Source organism: Parasteatoda tepidariorum, chromosome 2, assembly GCF_043381705.1.
Source record: "Parasteatoda tepidariorum isolate YZ-2023 chromosome 2, CAS_Ptep_4.0, whole genome shotgun sequence".
NCBI classification, from domain to species: Eukaryota; Metazoa; Arthropoda; class Arachnida; order Araneae; family Theridiidae; genus Parasteatoda; species Parasteatoda tepidariorum.
In genome coordinates this window covers 27351826-27373340 of record NC_092205.1, presented here as the reverse complement: position 1 = coordinate 27373340, position 21515 = coordinate 27351826, and the positions used below count along the sequence as shown (strand labels likewise).

General features: G+C 27.9%; 1 protein-coding gene across 2 annotated transcripts; it reads right to left on the bottom strand.

Moving 5' to 3' along the window:
• Positions 1-1565: 1565 nt before the first annotated feature.
• On the bottom strand, positions 1566-20320 carry LOC107440887 (metaxin-2). 2 transcript variants are annotated; one of them, XM_043050955.2, is made up of 9 exons: positions 20040-20320; positions 16183-16230; positions 12472-12591; positions 12304-12380; positions 9872-9964; positions 7914-7952; positions 6587-6712; positions 4092-4168; positions 1566-2130 (listed from the first exon to the last, which is right to left on the bottom strand). In XM_043050955.2, the coding sequence occupies exons 1-9, from the start codon at positions 20083-20085 to the stop codon at positions 1932-1934; spliced, it is 825 nt and encodes a 274-aa protein (XP_042906889.1). In that variant the 5' UTR covers positions 20086-20320; the 3' UTR covers positions 1566-1931. The 2 variants fall into 2 exon arrangements, with proteins under 2 accessions (XP_042906889.1, XP_042906891.1); XM_043050957.2 differs by lacking the exon at positions 16183-16230 and having other exon boundaries at positions 20040-20194.
• Positions 20321-21515: the final 1195 nt, after the last annotated feature.

Sequence of the window (21515 nt, the reverse complement as noted above, 5' to 3'; positions counted from 1 at the left end):
ACAATCTGAAAAATAAGGCATGTTTTTTGTTACAATAACTCTCGGAAAATTTCCGAGAGGAAGATTTCCTTTTTTTGAGAAAAATCATGATTATTTTCAAATTTTGATGCTTGTTGGCAGAGTCTAAATTTAATTTTTGTGCTGAAACTTCCAGAATATTAGTTTTACATTAAATGGTACCTAATAAGGGGCGTCAAAGAAATTTGAACCTTTCTTTCTTACAACAGCCCTAGTAAGCACATAATTCCTCATTTAGTTGTAAAATTTAGGTTGCAAGCTGATAAGCTGCATTTTTGGTGGTGTCCACATTCTTAAACATGTGTTTCAAGCTGTGTTCATTTTCTTATGCACACATTTTGAGGTGTGTCCATTTTGGTATAAACGCATTTTGAACTGTTAAACTTCTTGCAAAAAAAAGTTGAAATTTGACGTTCTGAAAAGGTGATTTTAATTTTTGAACTTAACAACTTTTTTCTGCTTCCAATTTGTTCAATTTTAAGTGCTTTCTTTCGTAATTTTTGTTCATTTTTTTTGTCTTAAATAATTACTATTAATTCAGTGTTGTAGGAAATTTTATTTATTTTTCTTTTATAAGCTTGAGCTTACAAAATATCCAGATCCAAAATACACCAGATCAGCTCATTAATTAAATTTTGAAGGGGTTTAAAAATTGTCAGAAAAGTAGTCGAGAGGTTGCAGAAGCATTTTCAGAGTCATGTGTAAGAAAAAAGAAAGACATGCGTTACAGAGAAGAGAGACATGTGTTACATGCAAAACATGTAAAAGTCAAAGTTATGTCTCTTTCATGATGTACTTTTCTTTGAAGCATGCTTTTTATTTCACTGTTTAGCCTCTTAACTTGTGTGCTTGATTAAATTGGAGAGCGCCGAACAGGGCAACCTGTGCACACTCATGATCATTTGAGCGGCGTCGCATTTTATACTGCTATAATTTTTCACACTCGAATATAATCAAGAATTGAAAATGTGTTTCTTCTGTGTTCTAAAGTGCGTTTTTTTGCATAAAAAATCCATTTTTTTGGCCGGTTTTTTTTATTTTAAAAATCTGCACGTTAAAGGGTTAAAGCGTTGAGAAGATAAGTTTTATAAGTAAAAGAAAAAGCAGAATTTATAAAACTCTTAGATAACAGAAAACAAATTATGTAACATGTAAGCAATTAAAAGAGACAAAAGTTTTCAAAGCTAAGAAATTGTTCAGTTCTCAACAAAGAACTTTGAAGCAGCAAATTGCATAAATTGTTTTTTTTTCTTTTTCTGTTAAGTTTTTTTACTAACTCTGAGTTGAGATTCAACACACATTTTTTCGACCCGAGATCTTCATTGTATGTGGTCCTATTGTAAAAAAAAAAAAAAGATTTAAAAAAAAACAGCACATGGTTTAATATTTATGTATAAATGCAATTTCATTAATATTTGCAATGATTTTTAAGGATCATAACAAATGCAAAAGTTTTTTTTCTTACATCCTTTTAAAACTCTAAATCACACAAAACCTAAAAATAGAAGTAAAGGCACATAAAAACAAATAATTAACAACCCTCATAATATAGAATAAACTATTATATTTCAAATCATTTTACATCTACAGCGTTTTTATATTCTGACAACTATCAATATATAACCAAAAGTAATAACCAAGATGTTAAATTCAAAGCAAAACATAACAAATAATTAAATTTTTGGCTTTTATCTCAAAACTAAAAATAAAGTGAGGCAATTCAAACTCAGCATTTGTCCTTGATGTAAGATAACTCAAAGAGAAACATTTAAATGCTAATAATTCAATAAATAACCAAGAACTACCATCCTCAAGTGACAAGATATCGACATCCCTCGATTTGCACCTTTCATTCAGATCTTAATATGTGGAGTCAATTAAAAAAAAAAGACTTAAACCTGAACATAAAATAATTATTCATCAAGTACAAGATTTTCAATGTCTATTTCTTCTTCAGCTGCATGTTTCTGAAAATAATTAATGTCAATATGTTGGCACAAATCTACTAAATTTTGGTATTCTCGCAAAATAGTGCAAAGTCGATTGTCGGGTAGAGGAGTTGTCAGGATAGCAAACAGGTGACCAAATACTATGGCATCAAGTTCTGTTGGCCTGAAAGAAAAAAGAAAACTATGTATCAGTTGTCCTAAATTAAATTATTGTTTCTAAAAATTAATAGTAGGAAAATTCTGTGTGTGGTTACTCTAACAATTAACAATAATTATCAATCATGTTATTTGAAAAAACAAACCTTGAGATTGCGATGCAAGCTTGAGCAATTTTTTAATTATTTAACATATAACTTTAAATATAAATTTATTATAAATATATCAAATAGTAATAAGAGTAGACTTTTACTAATAAATAATATTAATTGGTTTCAAAGTTGATGCATTTTGCAGTGATGCAGAGCTTTTTGTGTGATTTAGTATAGGCACTAGACTCAAAAATGGACCGTACACTGCAATCAATGGAATTGAGATCTGGGGAGTAGGGTGGCCATTTTTCAGATGATATATCTGAAAAATGGGTCTGGTACCACTTTAGTTTTTGGGCCTTGTGAGCTGGTGCGGAGTCTTGTTGAAACATCCAGTTTACATTGCCAAAGTGCTTTTTGCCCCACAAAAGTATAACAGTTTCTAGAATGTTCCGCTGGTACACTTTATAATTTATTTTAATGTATTTGCTCATAAAAACATGAGGTTTTCTGACACCCAGACCATGAACGACTTTGAATTTTGGTGATGTTCAACAGTTACCGAAATTCTTGGAGCATCTGTAAACCAGATCTTATCGTTCTGGGAGTTATGAGCTTGTTGGATGGTAAAGAGCTTATCATCAGTGATTGCTGAAAATTTCAATAAGCATGTGCACCTCAGCATTGCTGCAAAAAGTGGCCTCCTTAACAAACAAAAAAAAAATTTATTATTTAAAATCTACTCCTAGTATTTTCTAATCTATTTTTAATAAAGTTACATTAAAAATTGTCTGTTAAATTTTTTTTTTGGCTACACCAGGCATTTGCAAATTTTTAATTTTAAAATTCAATTTTTTTAAGAAAATAGCAAATTTTCAAAAACAATACAAAAAAAGAATAAATATTTATGAATAATGATGGTTTGAAAGCTTGATCATAATTAACGTTCCTAAAAATTATTCCAGTATGAAGCATGCAAATACATAAAATGAAATCCCAGAGAAGAGACAGATGACTCTAGTCGTCTGACTGCTATTGAATTGACACTTGAAGATGCATCAGAGACATTGAATTAGCAAGACATTCAGAAAAGTGGTCTCAAAAAATGGAAGAATGAACAGTAATTGGTTTCTTACGAGCAAAATATTTGCCCACCTCTAATACTCCCAGTAACACACATAAAGTTATCTGATATCAACACCATAACATGCTGAGTGAGGGTATCTTTCATGACAGGCCAAATAAAACTCAAGCATAGTTGCAAAACATCAAGTGAGAAATCTGGAGTCATCCCCCATATTGTAGCAGCTGAATCTCATGGTTTTTGTAGATTTTCTTTTTATATTTAAAGTGGTAGCAATATTTATATGTTAATATTTTAATCTTGGCTTAATAAAGTTGATTTATAATGATTACGACCACCACTAAATATAAAGAATTGAAATAAATATGTACAATATTCTATAATACTATTAAGTGCTTGCATAGTTACAATAATTACTAACTACAATCTGTTGTTATAACGATACCACAATAAAACTTATTTGGAGCAAGGTTCTCTGTAAAAACAGCAGTAATTGAGCAGAAACAGAACTGCAAAACAGCTGTCATTGAACTGGCTCAGTGGGCAGGTCAGATAAATATTTCAGTGGTCAAAACAAGTTGATGAGATAAATATCTAGATAGGCTTGATATTTATGCAGAAGAGTGATTCATTTAGTATATTCTGTGTACTATAAATAAGTATTTGTTATTACCCTATATTAGTCCTTTGAATCTATCCTCATGTATATGTATCCAAATTGAAACAAACATTATCATTTATCTTTAGTGTGCTTAAAAAGCAATAAAAAAAATAAAAGGTAAGAAAACTTACTTGTCACCAAAAAAGAATTTTTGTGCTCCAAGTCTCTCAGACAAAGCATGGCAACAGTTGTCAACCATTTCATAAATCTAAAAATTTCAAATACAATGTATTGATAAATTGCAAGCTGTGTAATGTATTATGCTTAATACTATTATTGAATGTAGACTCAGGGCTGGCTGGCTTAAACCAAACAGTATCATTGAAAAGAAATTTCCATAAAAATCTTTATAATTTTGAGTTAAATTGCCAATGTGAGCTTATGCAACATTAAATAAATATATGTGACATGCAATTTTTTAATGTTTAATAATTATTACTCTTCTTATGCAAAAATGTATTTTTAAAATAAACTAATTTGCGTAAATATAAAATTTAGGTATAATGCTTTTATAATAATACAGACTATCACCAACTCCATTTTCAGATGGTTTTTACAAAATTTTAAAAATGAAATTTTAGAAAGAGTCAAGATCAAAAATTGCTCCTTTTGTAAAAAAATCTTTTTAAACAATACATTGTGCATGCTATAATCAAAAACATAAATGGGAAGAAGTATTTTTCAGTTTATTTTAAGTAAGAACTTTTTTCTGTTATCAGTGTAAATAAATTATTTATAGAATGTATGCAATTTGTTTTTATTAATAGTTATAATATATTTTAAATTGTAATACTTATATAAAAGAGCATAATTCAAAAAATATTTAGAATTCATTTAAAATAACTTCACAATAAATTATGTTCCTTAAGGCTGCATTATTTATAAGCACTGCTATGCTGAAAAATTCATTGTCTTAACATAAAACTAAAAAAAAAAGAAGTTTATTCTATATTATTAAATCACTTGTACCAAAACATACCTGTTCTTTACTTTTTATCTATGTACGCACTTCATCTGATATTTTTAGTCCTTTCCATCATTCTACTATTTACTAATATTTTCTAGTATTTTTTAATTGAAAAAAACATGTTACCTTACATTTTTCATGCTCCTTTAAGTAAAAGGTTAAAATTTGTAAGTATTCAATTAAAAAAAATACATGATCATTTCATTAAGTAATTTGATGTGAATAATATAAATTGAATACTGTAAATTAATGATATTAAATAATGGTAAAGTATCACTTTTCATATGTACTCACAAACTAAAGGGGACTCATTCTTTTACATACTTCATTACTAAGGCCCGGATTTTGATGACATTTGCATTTTTTTGCATTTTTGGACATTTTTTGTCTTTTAGAGTATTTTTTTAGATTTATAGGGCATTTTCCTTTAAATTTTGGGGTGTATTTTGCATTTTAATGCATTTTTTAAAGTTTTTTGTTAATTTTTTCCAATTTTTATTATTTTTTATCAATTTTCATTATTACACTGGCTTCCAAACAATGAAGAAAATCTATAGGATATTAACAGGTGAAGCAAAATCTTTTCAAATTGAAGAAGAATTGTCAGTAAGTGAGACAGTCTTTCTCAAGTACACATCTATAACATCAGTAGACGTTGAAAGAAGCTTCTGCAGGAATGAAAATTTACTTTCAGACAAGAGACTCTAGTTTACATTTCAAATTATCCAAAAACATTTAATAATCCAATGTAATTCGGATATTTAGTAATAATATGAGATGGAAGTTGTTATATGCATTTAAGTTTCTAAACAAAATAAAAATATTTTGGTGTCACTATATTTTCCTTTTTTTGTTATTTTAGGATATAAAACATATTTTCCAAACTTTAATGAACATAGAACAAGTATTGCATTGCTTTATATTTTTTAAATGACTCATAATAATTTTAAAGAGCAAAACATTTTTTTAATTCAATATTTTTACTTTATTTAAGGCATTTTTTGCACAATTTTTGCATTTTTAAGGGCATTTTTTGCCCTTTTTAAGGGCATTAGTTGAAATTTTTTAGGTCATCAAAATCCGGGCTCTAATCATTACTAATTTAACAATTTCACATTAAAGTTTCATTTTCATGTTAAGATGAAATATAATGATAAACATATTCAATCCAAATCTTCAGAAATTCTTTTTTATCATGTTAGTATGTTTATAGAAAGAAAGTTAATGTCTTTTAATTATTTATTGATAATATTAATTAATGGTTGAAAACATTTTCGCTATAATATTTTATAATAGCTTAAATAATTTAAAGTCAGAGCATTAAAGTATAATTTAAATCTTTATTCAAAAAAAAAAAGAAGGAAAAAAAAAACAGTTTGAAATAAAAGAAAAGAAACGTTTTTTTTTCTTTCTTTTTTATTGCAATTATAAAACATTTAAAATTTTGCAATTATAAGACATTTAAAATTTTTATTTAGTATTTGAAATAAATTTTTTTAAAAATTTCTTCCACTTGGCTTTGAGGAAACCTATTACTTCGGTGCAATTTTTTCAATGGTCTAATAGGATTTTTCGAAATGTGAAAGTAACTTATGATCCGTGTTTGTAGATACAGCAGTTTTCTAAATTATTGATAAATTAAGATAGAAATCAACTTACATCTTCGAGTGATTTGTTATTCCAATCCACTGATTTTAACTTTTGCTTCATAGCATTCTTTGTTTGCCAGCAAATAATGTGATTCACAGGCCATGGAAGACAAGAAGTAAATCTTGGGTGAGTCACCTATACAAGAAAATAATCAATAAAATTTTAAGAAGGGAAGAAATATGATAGTTTTAATATGTAAAATTAGCAACTAGTAATAAATATAAGGATTTTTTTCCGTGTTCAGACGTACAATCTCAATTATGTGGGCATTTCTTTTACCGAAAAAAAATCATATGCAAATTTTACTGAGATAAAAAGAATTATAAGAAGTATTGTTGTATTTGGAGTTTAGGTGTTGTCCCATACTCAGAGCACGATATTTTCCTAGATTTGTGATTCAGTTGGAGCCGTTTCTCAACTTGAACAAATAAAGATAAACATTGAAAAAAACTCTTTTTTAAACATCTTATGTCCATTGAAAACAAAAAATTTGAAGTTCTCGTCATCCGATAAAATTGTATTTTGACTTAAATGGCATTGATTATTAACCTCTCAATTCTTTCTTTTTCAAAATTACAAAAAAAGAAGATAACAATTTATAATCGGGATGCACATGGTTTCTTTCAGTTGCAATAACAAATTTGTAATTCAATAAGAGCTGGACTAAGCTAGTTCAAGCATTGAATCCAAGATACCATATAATTTAACAGAAACTAGGTGGACCCCTATTTTTGTTCTACAAATCATTTTCACAAGGTTTGAAGTATGTATTGCAAAATCAAAATTAGGCATGAAACTTCAAAAATTTAAATTTTTCTTAAGGGAGCCAAAATAAACCCTTTTGGCTGTTTTGACTAGTTCTACAATTATTTATTTTAATAATCAGCATAAACGTATAAAAGTTTGATACAGTATACTTAAAAACAATTTAAGAAAATCAAAAAATATTAGCTACGAAGATGACGTGTATCTTCAAAAACAACATAAGAATTGAAAAAAATAATCAAAATGACCTCAATGATGCTTCTATTGTTAAGTTGCTCCAGGGTATTCTTCGTATAGTTACCAATAATAACATTATTGTAATATAATATTATTAACCTTTAATAATAATTTTAAATATGAGAATATACCGATTTTCATACAATAAACATTTTTACATAAAATCAAAACTCTAATGTAACATGTTCTATGTAAATATATTACATAAAAAAGAAATAATAAAATTTATGTCTACACATACAAAAAGCAAAATTATTTTTAAAAAAATCATATACATTTTTAACAATACTTATTTTATTGAAAAAACTAACAGAGAAAAAAAAATAATGCTTACTTCATGATAAGTAGGTTTGTCACACCAAGACACAAAGAGCTTAAAATAAATTAATTAATTAAATAACACAATTTTACAAACATTTAAACTGAAACATAAACTCTTTAATTTAAATTTTGCAATTATCATTCAATAATAATTATGTGCCATGAGTTATCTTCACATACTACATGGAAGCAATTAATACAATTTTAATAACATTAATTTTCATTTTATTTTTAGCTGAAACAGAGGGATACTGAAAATTAAGCAAAAAACTGCAAATTTCGATACTAAATTGACTAAAAATACAATTAAATTCATCAAAATAAATTAAAATGATTTTAATACTGCTTATTTATCCGTAGAAACGAATAACTAAAAAAAACAGTAATAATGAGCTCAGTTTGTTTTGCAGAAAAAGAATTTATTCCTAAAAAATTTCCACCCTAAGATAATTTTCTTGTTTTAATATAGCTTTGACAGAAAACTAATCCTGATAGAAAATTAAAAATTCCTTTTTTTTTTTTTTTTCTGTTCTCACGATNAAAAAAAAAAAAATCACTAATAAATATTTTTTTATATATATAAATAAATTTAGTCTTTATTGAAAGATAATCAAAACTTAGATGTATTATTAATATGGGGTAAAGGAAAAAAAAATGTTTAAAATAATTAGATATTAAGATAATTAGAAATGTTTAAAATAAAGAAAAAAACTGACTAACAGCCATTAAAAAAAAAAAAACTATAGTCGTAAAGATGAAAAAAAGAGAAATAGAAAAAAAATTGTTCTTAGTTCCGAAATATAATTTTCTATGTTACCAGTTATCTGTCCTACTGTAAAAAAAAAAGGACAACAAAAGAATAAAGTTTATCAAAAACATTCTGTTAAAATGCTGCACTATAGTTATTATATAAAAAAATTAGTGAAAAAGAAACAAATAAAAAAATCTCAATNGACTAACAGCCATTAAAAAAAAAAAAACTATAGTCGTAAAGATGAAAAAAAGAGAAATAGAAAAAAAAATTGTTCTTAGTTCTGAAATATAATTTTCTATGTTACCAGTTATCTGTCCTACTGTAAAAAAAAAAGGACAACAAAAGAATAAAGTTTATCAAAAACATTCTGTTAAAATGCTGCACTATAGTTATTATATAAAAAAATTAGTGAAAAAGAAACAAATAAAAAAATCTCAATTTTTAAAACATTAAGTGTTGAAAAAATAACAAAATTTACTTGCCTGAATAAATTTTAAAAAAAAGAAAGGAAAAAAAAAAGAATCACTAATACAAAATTTATGGTTGAGTATAAAGTATTCTTGTTTCAATTCTTCAAATTACCATTTGTCTTTCAGAACATAAATTAATAAGTTTTAGAACTTAACAAATACATGTAAAAACAGTTTCTAATGATGTATAGTAAAAAATATGATTTCAGATTACTTTCCATTAAATCTATTCAACTTTTCCCCCCAAAGAAAAGTTAGTCAAAAAATACTTTTCCAAATATTTGGGCAAGTATTCGGCCAACCAAATATTCTTTACATCCCTAATTAGGACACTTCTTATTCAAACAAAAATGATCAATATAACATGAGGTTGTTAGATCTTGAGTGCACAAAAATAACATGTTTATTCATAACTAATAAATACTGAAATAATTTTGACAAACCATGTTATATTTAAAAAAAACAAGTTTTTCTTTGATGTATTTATCCATTTTTCTTCAGTGCTCACAGTCACTTCTTAAGAACAACTCTAATAATACATCATGAACTAATAGGAATCAATTTTTCAGTCTTAAGTGTGTCAAATTTATGTAAAAATGCCTTGAATCATTAAATGATTAAAATCAATTGCACATGGGTACAAAATCAAAACACAAAGTGAAATGGCAATTTATGAAAATAACAATAATTTCATAAGGCATAACGAATTTCAGATATAATGAGATTTTAAAAATAAATACAAAATACCTCAGCATTGTGTAAAACAATATTTACTAAAGATATGTAAGCTCTCATGTCTGCTTTTCCAGAATTATCTAGATGGCTACTTAAGCTTATACCCTGAAAAAGAATGATAAACATAATTTTCAAATCATCAACAGTTATTATATCATCATAAATATTTATTTATTCAAAGTTTAATTTCTGAGATATTTTAGAATTATTATTTTTAAAACGAGTTTAAATTTTTTTAATAGTCTTTAGGGGCCGTTCAAAAAGTACCTACACAAAAATGGAGAAATTTTAACCCCCTCCCCCCTTCGTACATAAGGTCTTACTCCCCCCCCCCTTAGAGAATGTACATTTTATTAGTCTACCCTTTTTCATAAAAATTAAAATAATTATGTTTTAAAGAAAATTAAAGTTTTTGGATTTCGCGGCGGCAGTGCTGTGATTGGAGGAGGATGTTTTCACCCGGTACCAGAAAAAGTTTCGGGGAAAGTTTGGTGTTTGCAATTTTTTGTTTTGTGAGACAACTTTTTTTGCGAACTGATTTACTTATTCTAACAAGTGGTCGCCGTATGAAAAAAAATGCAAGAACAAACATATGTATGATATATGTGTAGGAAAAAGTCAAATTTAAATTTGGTGTATGCTTATAATGTATGTACTTTGTATAATACCTCCCCCCTCCCCATCATACAAAACAGTTCAAAATAGCAAATCCCCTACCCCCTTCGGGATGTACGTACTTTTTGAACGACCCCTTAGACGGTTTATTGAAATTTATACAGAGTGAGAAAAGTGCATCACATTATATCAATTTACTCTAGCAGGTGCTAAATAACATGTTAAAACATCTTGAAATAACCTTTTGGCATGCCTGCCAATTCTACTAGATTTTGTTAATTTATCCAAGTCAACTTGTGTAGTCAAGAATTCTCTTTTNCCCCCTTAGAGTATGTACATTTTATTAGTCTACACTTTTTCATAAAAATTAAAATAATTATGTTTTAAAGAAAATTAAAGGTTTTGGATTTCGCGGCGGCAGTGCTGTGATTGGAGGAGGATGTTTTCACCCGGAAAGTTTGGTGTTTGCAATTTTTTGTTTTGTGAGACAACTTTTTTTGCGAACTGATTTACTCATTCTAACAAGTGGTCGCCGTATGATGCAAGAACAAACATATGTATGATACATGTGTAGGAAAAAGTCAAAATTAAATTTGGTGTATGCTTATAATGTATGTACTTTGTATAATACCTCCCCATCGTACTTTGTATAATACCTTTGTACGTACTTTTTGAACGACCCCTTAGACGGTTTATTGAAATTTATACAGAGTGAGAAAAGTGCATCCCATTATATCAATTTACTCTAGCAGGTGCTAAATAACATGTTAAAACATCTTGAAATAACCTTTTGGCATGCCTGCCAATTCTACTAGATTTTGTTAATTTATCCAAGTCAACTTGTGTAGTCAAGAATTCTCTTTTCGTTTGGGTATTTTAGGAAACTCACTAATGTTGGGAAAGTTTTGAAGCAGAATCTCTATCAAAATGGATTTTTTGCATTGTTTATTGCTTGCCAGTGTATTTAAATAAGTATTACTGTGAAATAATGAAGCGAGTCTTATTTTTTGTAATCAATTAAAAAAAATTTTTTTCATAACTCATTATTTAAAAGTTAAGTAAAAAAAAATTCTGTAATTATTTATAACAAATTAAATGCCTATTACTATTCAATATGAGTATAAAAAAACAATAAACATAATAAAAATATTTTATATTCAAGTTCATTTATTATCAATCATAAATGGAAAATATTTCAGTCAATTTGAATTTATAGTTCATTAGTGCAATGCAGTTTTGTATTTTGTTGAGTATAATAATCCAAGAATTCCAGTGTTTAAAATATTAGTATGTTATGCAATACTTATGAAATTTTTATTATTTTGCAAAAATTATTAGATTTTCTCAATTTCGATCTCGGCAGCTAAGCTTTTAGGATGCTCTATTTTTGATTCACTAAATGAATGAGGGTAGGTAGATGTTTTCAAATTTGAATTCTTCAGTGACTAGGAACATTCGAGAACAAAGATAATGTAAAACAGTCAAGATATATTATACATATTTATTATATATATTTTGGCAGTTGTAAATTAAATATTATATATATTTTGGCAGTTGTAAATTAACTTATAACTTTTGCTGTATGCCTGGACAGTAAAGATGTAATGATCAGGGTCACTTACCATTGACTTTCTGTGGTTCTGTTTTTATTAAATTTCTCTTATTTGAAGTCTATTATATTTATATTAAAAGTTTTGTTTTTGAATAGCTGTTTTTGCTTACATTAATTACATGAAGGGTTTTACATTCATGTTGTTACACAAAATTATTAAAGTTTTTGTAAATAATTAATATATATATATATATATATATATAAAACTAAAATTTACCTTAGTGTGGACAAAATTTATGATTGGTTCTACATCTGCTACAACAAAATTTCCACACCTTACAAATGGAACACTACCTACAAATAATTTTTTCTTATTATTTTATAAGACATTAAACAATAAAATATCTTTGATCAAATATATTTAATAGGAAAATAGGAATAATACCAGAGGGTGACATGCTTTCAGCATTTGTCCTCATCTCTACTTGGAAATTTAGACCACACATACGCAAGAAAGCTTTAACACTTAGGCAGGCAGCATTATCAGGTAACAGTATCTGTTCCACTGAAAAAATAATAATTAATGAACCTAAATTAAACAAACATCTATATTTTATTTCATAATATTAAAAGTTATCTTGGTGTCACTCCAAAAAAGTCATGTGTTATGCACAAGGATATTTTACAAGAGTTTCACACAACTCTTATCCACTTTTACACTAACTTTCTTTTAATTTATTAGTTTATTTTGAAATTATAATAATCTACATACACATCTCTTTCATTATTTCTTTAGATACAACCTTCAATATCAATATAAATCAGACTAGTGATTTAAATCTCGATTTTAATCATGATTTGAATCATGCCAACCCTGACTAAAACCATGTTTTTTCAGCCATCTGAAATAAAATTTTCAGCACTAAATTTCTTGATATCGTAAGATTTTGGAAAGGAGATTCATTCCTTGATGCCTTTGAGAGGACGCATTTATTGCCCCCTTCCTCTGCAAATATTTTACAGCCCAATGAAGGTGGGAAGCAGAAGGAGTAGTTTATTCAACAAAATAACAAGATTCTTCTTTCTTTAAAATATTGAGACAGGAAGAATACATTTCCAGTAACATTTGCTTTTGAAACATGCATAGAGTACACACATCCTATTTAAGTAACAAGTTTTAAAGATATAATAGACAGAAATAAGCACTACCAGAATTGAAGAGAAGTCGTCTAATGTCATAGCCACTTTTAAAACAGAGTGTCTGTTACACCTATCTATTGTTAAAATAAGATTAAATTTGCTATTGTGCCAAAGCGAATTTCAATCAAACACAGAGCAGGTTAAGTTCATGAAACTTTTTCTTATTTATTTTTGATAAGTATGACAGCCACAATTGTTACAGGAACAAGTTTTTTTTTCTTATAAGGAATTAAAATTAAGATACGCTTCACTAATGACTTTTAAGGTTAATTGCATCTGCCTGGTATCAATTTATCAGGAATACCTTAATTCTTTTTTTAAAGGTAAACCATCAGTTTAGATTGGTTAAATGACTTTAATATTATCATACCGACTCAGAAATCGGTTCAATAACATTACTGCTACTGAACTAAACTCATGCTCAGATTATTTCCTATGAAGTGGCCCAGATAAATTTGTGCTCCAATAGTGCATCAGTAATGTGAACTAGACATTTCAACAAGACTCTGCACCAACTCAAAAGGCCAAGAAGACACGAGAGTGGTGCAAAGTGCATTTTCCAGACATGATATAATCTGAAGAATGACTATTCTACTTGCTATATCTGAATCCCATCGATTACAGTCTATGCTTCTTTTTGTCCATGGCCTGCACTAAAACATAGAAAAGTTTAAACACCCTAAAACAATCACTTTGGTTGAATGGGACAGATTAAAGGTAAAAGATTTTCAGCCCAGTGCTGAAAAGTTCAATATACGTTTGTGCTTCTGCGCAGCTGAAAGTGGCCACTTTGAAACCAATTAAATTTACTTATTAGTAAAAGTCTACTCTTATTATTATTTTCTATATTTAGTTTATTTATTTTTATAAAGTTACATTAAAAATTGTTGTCCAGGTTTTTTTACTGTAGCCAATGATGTACCAATGAAGCCAAAGATGAGGTGGAACAATGCAAGACTTGAAATTGATGTTCCGTTGGCCACAGACAACTAAAATATTACTTGGACCACCATAATATAATAATAAGTGTGATAACTTGGATCAGAAACTAATTACCATCAATGAATGCAAAGGGATGGTACTTTACCGTCAGATTTTAGCCAGGCAAAAAAAAAAAGTTGGTTGATATCGTTTTTTAATTAAAACATTTAAAAAGGACGGCTTTTATTAGAACCAATATTCTTCAAAAACTGTTTTAATTTAAATGAGGTATAAAATTGTTAATTACTAGAATGGTGTGATTGTATTTTAAGAACAATGTGAAACGATGGAGATTTAGCTAAAAATTTAATAAATTATTATTTTAACGCAATTTAAAGCATCACTAAGATGAATTAGAACATGATTGAAATAAGTTTAGAACCAATTGCATCAAACAGATCTGGTTCTAAAGCAAATATGAAACAGCAATTAATTACAATATTAAACAATGTCATTTTTTAAATCTATTTATGAAATAAATGCCCTTATAATAAAGTTTTTTAAAAAATCATAAATTCAAAGGGGAAGCATAATGTTTATTTACATTCTGGTCTACAATTTGAAGATATGAAAATATCTTTTAATGCAATCATTAAATACAAAGTTAGGTGAAACAACGTTAAAGAGCACAAAAAATATTTAAGAAAGCAGACAGCTGTTTCAGATGCTCAAAGGGCAACCTTCATCAGTGCAACAGAGAAAAATAAGAGAAACCAGGGTAAATATATATAGAAAGATGATGTCACAAGAGGGTTTAGAGCAACGGTCAATAGGAGAGAAGGGTGAATAGGGAGCAAGGACCTATTCGTCGTCATCCATTCACCCTTCCCTCCTATTGGCCGTTGCTCTAAACCCTCTTGTGATGACATCTTTCCATATATATTTACCCTGGTTTCTCTTATTTCTCTCTGTTGCACTGATGAAGGTTGCCCTTTGAGCATCCGAAACAGCTGTCTGCTTTCTTAAATATTTTTTGTGCTCTTTAACGTTGTTTCACCTTACTTTGTATTCCAGCACAAAGGTCGCCCTTATGTGTATTTCAATCAGTAAATATCGATAATAACACAATCATAAATAACACATAGTATTGACTGTTTTCATCCCATCAGCTATTAAACTTAATATTCTATCTTGCTGAAATATTGGATAACTGATACATAATATCTTAACACATTTTACTTACATTAATAACAACTGAATAGTCATATGTCCAATAATGTAATACATGTATGTTTTTTTGGGGGGGGCGGATAATAAAATATAAAAAAAGATATACAGAGTGCTTTTTTCTTCTTTTTTCATAAATAAAAGCTGGTCTTTTTAATAAAACTGACTGGTCTTGTCATTTGCAGAAAAGGCCAGGTTGTTTGCAACTCTGGATAGTTTATCTTTTCTTATAAATTTTTTTCCTTGATAATTTGATCTGTGATTCTGTAATAAAATTTTGAATCTGTATTTTCATCAGAATTATTTTGAATATCATATTTTGTTTTTAATTCCTCATCCAATTTTCCCTTAATAACTGCATTTTACTTATTTACTCACTTAGTTCTTAATATAATATTGCTTACATTTTGCGATAAAAAATTTATTTAATAATTTATATCAACAAAATTAATTTTAAAAAATACCAGGATGCAAAATTTTATTTATTTTGTGAAAAAAGATTTTAAAAAAATATCAAAATAAAAAGAACAGATTTTTAAAATATTCTATGAATAAAATATTTATAAAAAATTATGTAATGTACACAAAGTATGTTATGTACACATTTATGTAGGTACAATACATAAAATATACTGTCTCTGCATACAATATATTGGAATGTATTATTATTACCATGCATTATTAATACTATGTACTATTATTACCACATACTTAGGTTTGATTAGATAAGTTATAAAATAAAAATGGTAATACTCTTTTAATATAAATTATGATAATGTACAATAAAAAATGTAGTAGTATAAGGTACCTTCAAAAGGTTGGTATAATTTAGCATCATCAGGCCAAGATTCAGCAGCTATAATAATAAAAAACTGATTATATAGTAACGTGAAAATATTAGATATTTAGCATGTGGAATAAAGCAATCAAAAACTGCACACTTCATTGATATCTCGGAAGATTATATTTCTAAGGGAAACTTTTGCTTATCTATTTCATACGTGGATTTATTGTTTAATTAAGAATGATATTTACTACCACTACAGAAGTATATATCAAGTGTATACATAAATTATTGATAGTCCTGTTTTGGTATGTTTAAGCGATAGCAAAATATAGACATTCCTAATTATTTGTAATTCAATTGTTTATTTTTCAATTTAAGTTTTACTATCAATTTGGAAAAAAATAAAGTTGCCAGAGATATGACTTATATATTTAAGATATATCCTTAAGATGTATTCTAAAACTGAAATAAAAATATAACATTTGTCAACCTCACAACTTAATATATATATTGATATACTGATAATATATTTATGAATAAAATAAAATTGATTGTTTGAACATTTTAGTTAATCAAATTGATTCAGAATCTTGCCTTTCTAAATTACTTGATTTTTTTTCTTTCAATTCATGGTGAAATGGTCCCATTAATGATAAACTCAGTGCTCATTAATAATATGGTGCTGATAATGCAGCAACACAATTTTCAAAGTTAACTATCTCATTAAAAAAAGATGGGATAAAATTTGTTCTATCTAGATTAAAGCAAAAAAACATGAAAACACTCAAATGAATGTAGAGAACAAATTGTAGTTATGTGATATCCTCAGTGTCTATACACCTAATGATAATAGAGAGAAAAGATTCGAACAAACAGTGAAAAACACAGAGGAATCAGTTTAAAGAAGGCAATAAAAAATGAGCAATAAAAAACAGGTCTGAAGGGATTTGACAGAAAACGCAAGGTGCAACAGATTAAATTAAAAAAGACTTCTAAATATTGGGAAATGATGGAGTACTAGAAAGATCATTAATAAATTAAAATTTTTCAAAATATGGAGTGACTCCCAAAAATCAAGTTCTGTAAACGAAAGAGTAACATTGAATGATTTTAACACAAGAAAACTCAAATCTGTGATTAGAAATCCAACTAAGTAAAGCTATGGAAGATCCATTATTGTCCTCATTTTTAACATATTTTTCAAATTCTTCAAGTTGAAGTTTAAGGGTACTCATTTAACAGTGTAAAATTTATTAAAATGAGTAATATTATGTAATAACTGAATTTGATCCTCAACAATTTTTAAATTAACCTCTGTTTATTTATATTTTTAAAAAATAATTCTCATAAATATTTAGTCTAAAAAATTTGTAGTTACTATCTCTGTATAAATCTCTAATAAATTTGTAGTTAATAAATATAACTAAAGGCATGCTAAGAGAACTCTATGCATAATGTTTTTTTCAAAAACATTAAACTAAAAAAAAATATGATTAATTAATAAACAACTTGAAAGTTTTTTTCGATTACTTAACTTGAAAATTATGAGAAAATTAACATTCAAAAGGTGCATTTTTTAAAAAAAAAAAAATAGGTATTTATTTAAAAAAATTTTTTAAATTTAAAATCATTAAAAAATTTATCAATATCCCCTTGCTAAAAGTAAATACTTATAACAGCAATCAGAATTAAACCTATAAACAGATAATTTTACTAGTGTGTTAATTATTATTTGTATTATTTAAACAGTGAATTAATTTTTTCAAAATGGAATATGAATTACGAAGGCAATGCTTTTTGTAATGGCAGCTTAATTTTTACAAAAAAAGTCTGCATTTATAGGGATCAAAGGGCAGGCTGCCCTTCTAAAAATGCTTACGGAGTTAACTATGTTGGTCCAATATACGCAAGACCACATTAACATAAAATTTCATAATATCACAGTTATTACTATCAGTAACAGGACCTTAAGGGTTGGTGAAATTTATTTAACTTACAGGAGAAAAAACAATTTTAAACTGAAATTTATTTAAAATCTTAATAATTTAGGAACTGATTTTCATATAATATGGTAAAACAATCAGATTGTTAAAATTTGAATTAGGGAATTAGGTAGATTGTGAGATTAATTTCCCATAGATTGAACCAATAATATTAGAAGGAAAATAGCTATCCATAGTGATAGCTTTTAGGTAAAGTAAGAGAAGAACAGCATAGTAAACAAGTGCGCATAAGGCATTTATCTTTTGATTGGAAGGAGGGGATGAAAGGTTATAAGGGAGGAGCAAATCCGCAAATGGTTTCCGATAAACAATAAAAATTTTACATGAATTATTAAAAGTGAAAAATTTAACACCATTACAAGTAATAAGAACGCCTAAGAAAGGTAAAAACTAATTATTTTCCTGTTCTAATGTAAATATGAAAGATTTAAATTATTAGACAAAGAAAGATTCCAAACCCTATGTTCCAAAAGAATGGGATCATAGAATAAGCTAGATGCTGTATACCACGGATGGGCAAACTACGGCCCGCGGGCCAACTGTGGCCCGTCGGAAGGCTTTATCCGGCCTACGTATAGAATTTTAACTTGCCGATCCGTGCCGAATATAAACAATATACATCCATTATTTTTTTTACTTTGTTTAAAGCTATTTTTGTTCCTTTTTTTTTAACAAAGTACTGATGACCTTCTTACTTTCTCTATAGATGGAAATAGTTAACACAGACATCTTCAATAGATAGCATGTTGAAAGCAGAAGTTCTTTATAGAATAGCTGCAGATTACCTAAAACGAGAGTTTGCTTTTCTCGAGTAGCAGACATATGGAATCTAATATAAGTGAATTGTGCCTCACATGTGGCAGACAGCACCTTTTAAGCTCCAAGGAGCAGATTTTTCAACCGGTGCGATTACTAACATTATTTATTGCGTATGGAAAGATTGCACACTATTGTTGTTTCTAAACATGCCAAAGTTTGAGTTTTGGAAATCATTACCAAAAGCTAGTTTCCAAAATTTAATATCTCATGCGCAGAAAATCAGTGCTGTGTTTACTTCATCTCATATATGTGAAAAAGTGTTTTTAACTATGAATCTTAGAAAAAATCACTTTAAAAGTAGACTAACAGACAGGCATTTAGCCTCCTTCCTTAAAGCACATCTCACCTTGAACCTCAATATAAGGAACTTTTAAAAATGAAATCACAATTTCATTCATCTCATAAATATTTAAATTAAAACTAGTATATTGGTTTTTTTTATTTTCGAAGTTTTTACTCGGCCCACCAAATTTTTCTCTCTCAATTTTTTGCCCTCGACCAAAAAAGTTTGCCCATCCCTGCTTTATACCTTAGAGGCCAAATTATGTAAAGAGCCCAAGTAAGAAGAAGAAAATAGTAAAGTGATATTATAATCATAAAATAAAATATACCCATGCACTTTCAGTTGCTAGCATATTTATGTAAAAATTTGAAATGATAAAAAGGTTATTCATTTTGTTAAATTTTGCCTGTGATCAAAATTTTTAAAGAAATGAAACACAGTATCTTCCATTTGATTTGAGAGATAACTTTATGTGTTGATGCATTTAATGTACAATAATACTCACTTAGGTGCATTTTGCGATAAATTATAGTGCACAATACGTTAAATATAAAGTGATGCAATAAAAAGTTTGACAAAATTAAAACGATACTAATGAACTTTTCATTGCCTTAAAAACAATGAGAAATTGATGACAAAATTATTTGTCAACACCAAGAGGCTCTTTAATCAAAAAAGCTTGAGAATCACTGAAGTTAACAAAAATTTAACAATTGTTGAAATCTTGCTTATGTTTAAATTACCTCAAATCAAATACATAATACAGAACTTACCACTTAATTCTGCAATAAAAGATTCTGATAGTAGCACAGAAGGCATCGTGTAAATTAATCCTGTTTAATTTATAAATTTGCTGTCGTTCTCCGCAAAATGAGATGCTCATCAAGGGAAATGCGGTCGAAAGGTAAACAAAAATCGGGGGAAATAATCAATTATATCAAAATTGATTGTTATGAACTGATGAATTAAAATGCTACAGAAATAAGCAGTCGAAACCAAACCAACAAGAGGAAGTGAAAGTCTTATCTTTACGGAGGCAACGAAAAATGGGTTACCTTTCTATCTGTTAAATCGCCAGTGTTCATATGGATGTGGTGTTTTCAGTAGAAATGACTATCTCGAGCTATATGTCTGCTCTTGTTCCGGTCAGAAAGTTTGTAGCTGCTTACTACATGTTATTCTGCGAGGCGATATTTTCAAACGGATAATTTTGTTTTTATTAAAAAAAATAAATTAGATAATTTCTGAGCTCAAATCTGCCGTATTTCATAGGATATTAATGTTATTATGTAATTCTGGTGAGTTTGAAGTGAAAATTTGATCAAGGCCAGATTTACGCATAAGCTAAATAAGCTGTAGCTAGAGGCCCCGAGATGGCAAGGGCCCCCAGATTCCACTTTTTCTTTTCTATTTAAAAAAAGTTTTATTCGGATCTGGGGCCCTCTGAAGCCCAAAATACATTATTTTTTTCCTTTTCAGCATTGTCGGACGATTTTCAAAATCCAATCGAAGCGTTTACAAATATAAAATAATTGTCACTCTTCCCTTTTCTAACCAGAAGAGTAATAAAAAGCTCTTTTGACTGATGAAATATCCTCGCTTTCGCAACTACCACCCACAGAGTTGTCAAAAAGCCGATTCATTTTACACTGGGGGAAAATGTTTTTAGCTTCTTTAAATTGCCTTGGGCATTTTTGTCCATACTTCGTAAATATCGGATATCTACAGAAACACCCTTTTTTCTGATTTCTGGTCATAAATTGCTAGGAATAAAAAATTTCTAGGTCTGTAAATAGGGGGAGGGTCTTGTTAGGATTACTTTGGGTCATTCTGCCTTGAGATTTCTGTTGTGCCCCATTCTCGTTAAAGTGGTCCACGTTCAATTCTAATTTTTCTTTTTTACAAAATTTAGATATTTTTTCAAATTTATTATAAAAGCTTTTCTTCCTTTTAATTATCCAAAATGTTTCAACTAGCCTAATTGTTTAATTTACTTAATTATTGTAATTGATTTTTTTGTTATTTTTCAAATTAATGATTACATGAATCCGTGAAGGCCGAATTTCTATATCAAAATTTTCGTAGGATATTAAGAATAATTTTTATACCTTTGGAGGTAAGCAAATGTTTTTATTAAATCAACTTTGGTTGTGGTTAAGAAAAACATGGAAGGTTTGCACAGTTTTTTATTTATATATATTTTAACACAATAGTAAATATCAAAGTTGAAATTATTAATTATCTAATAG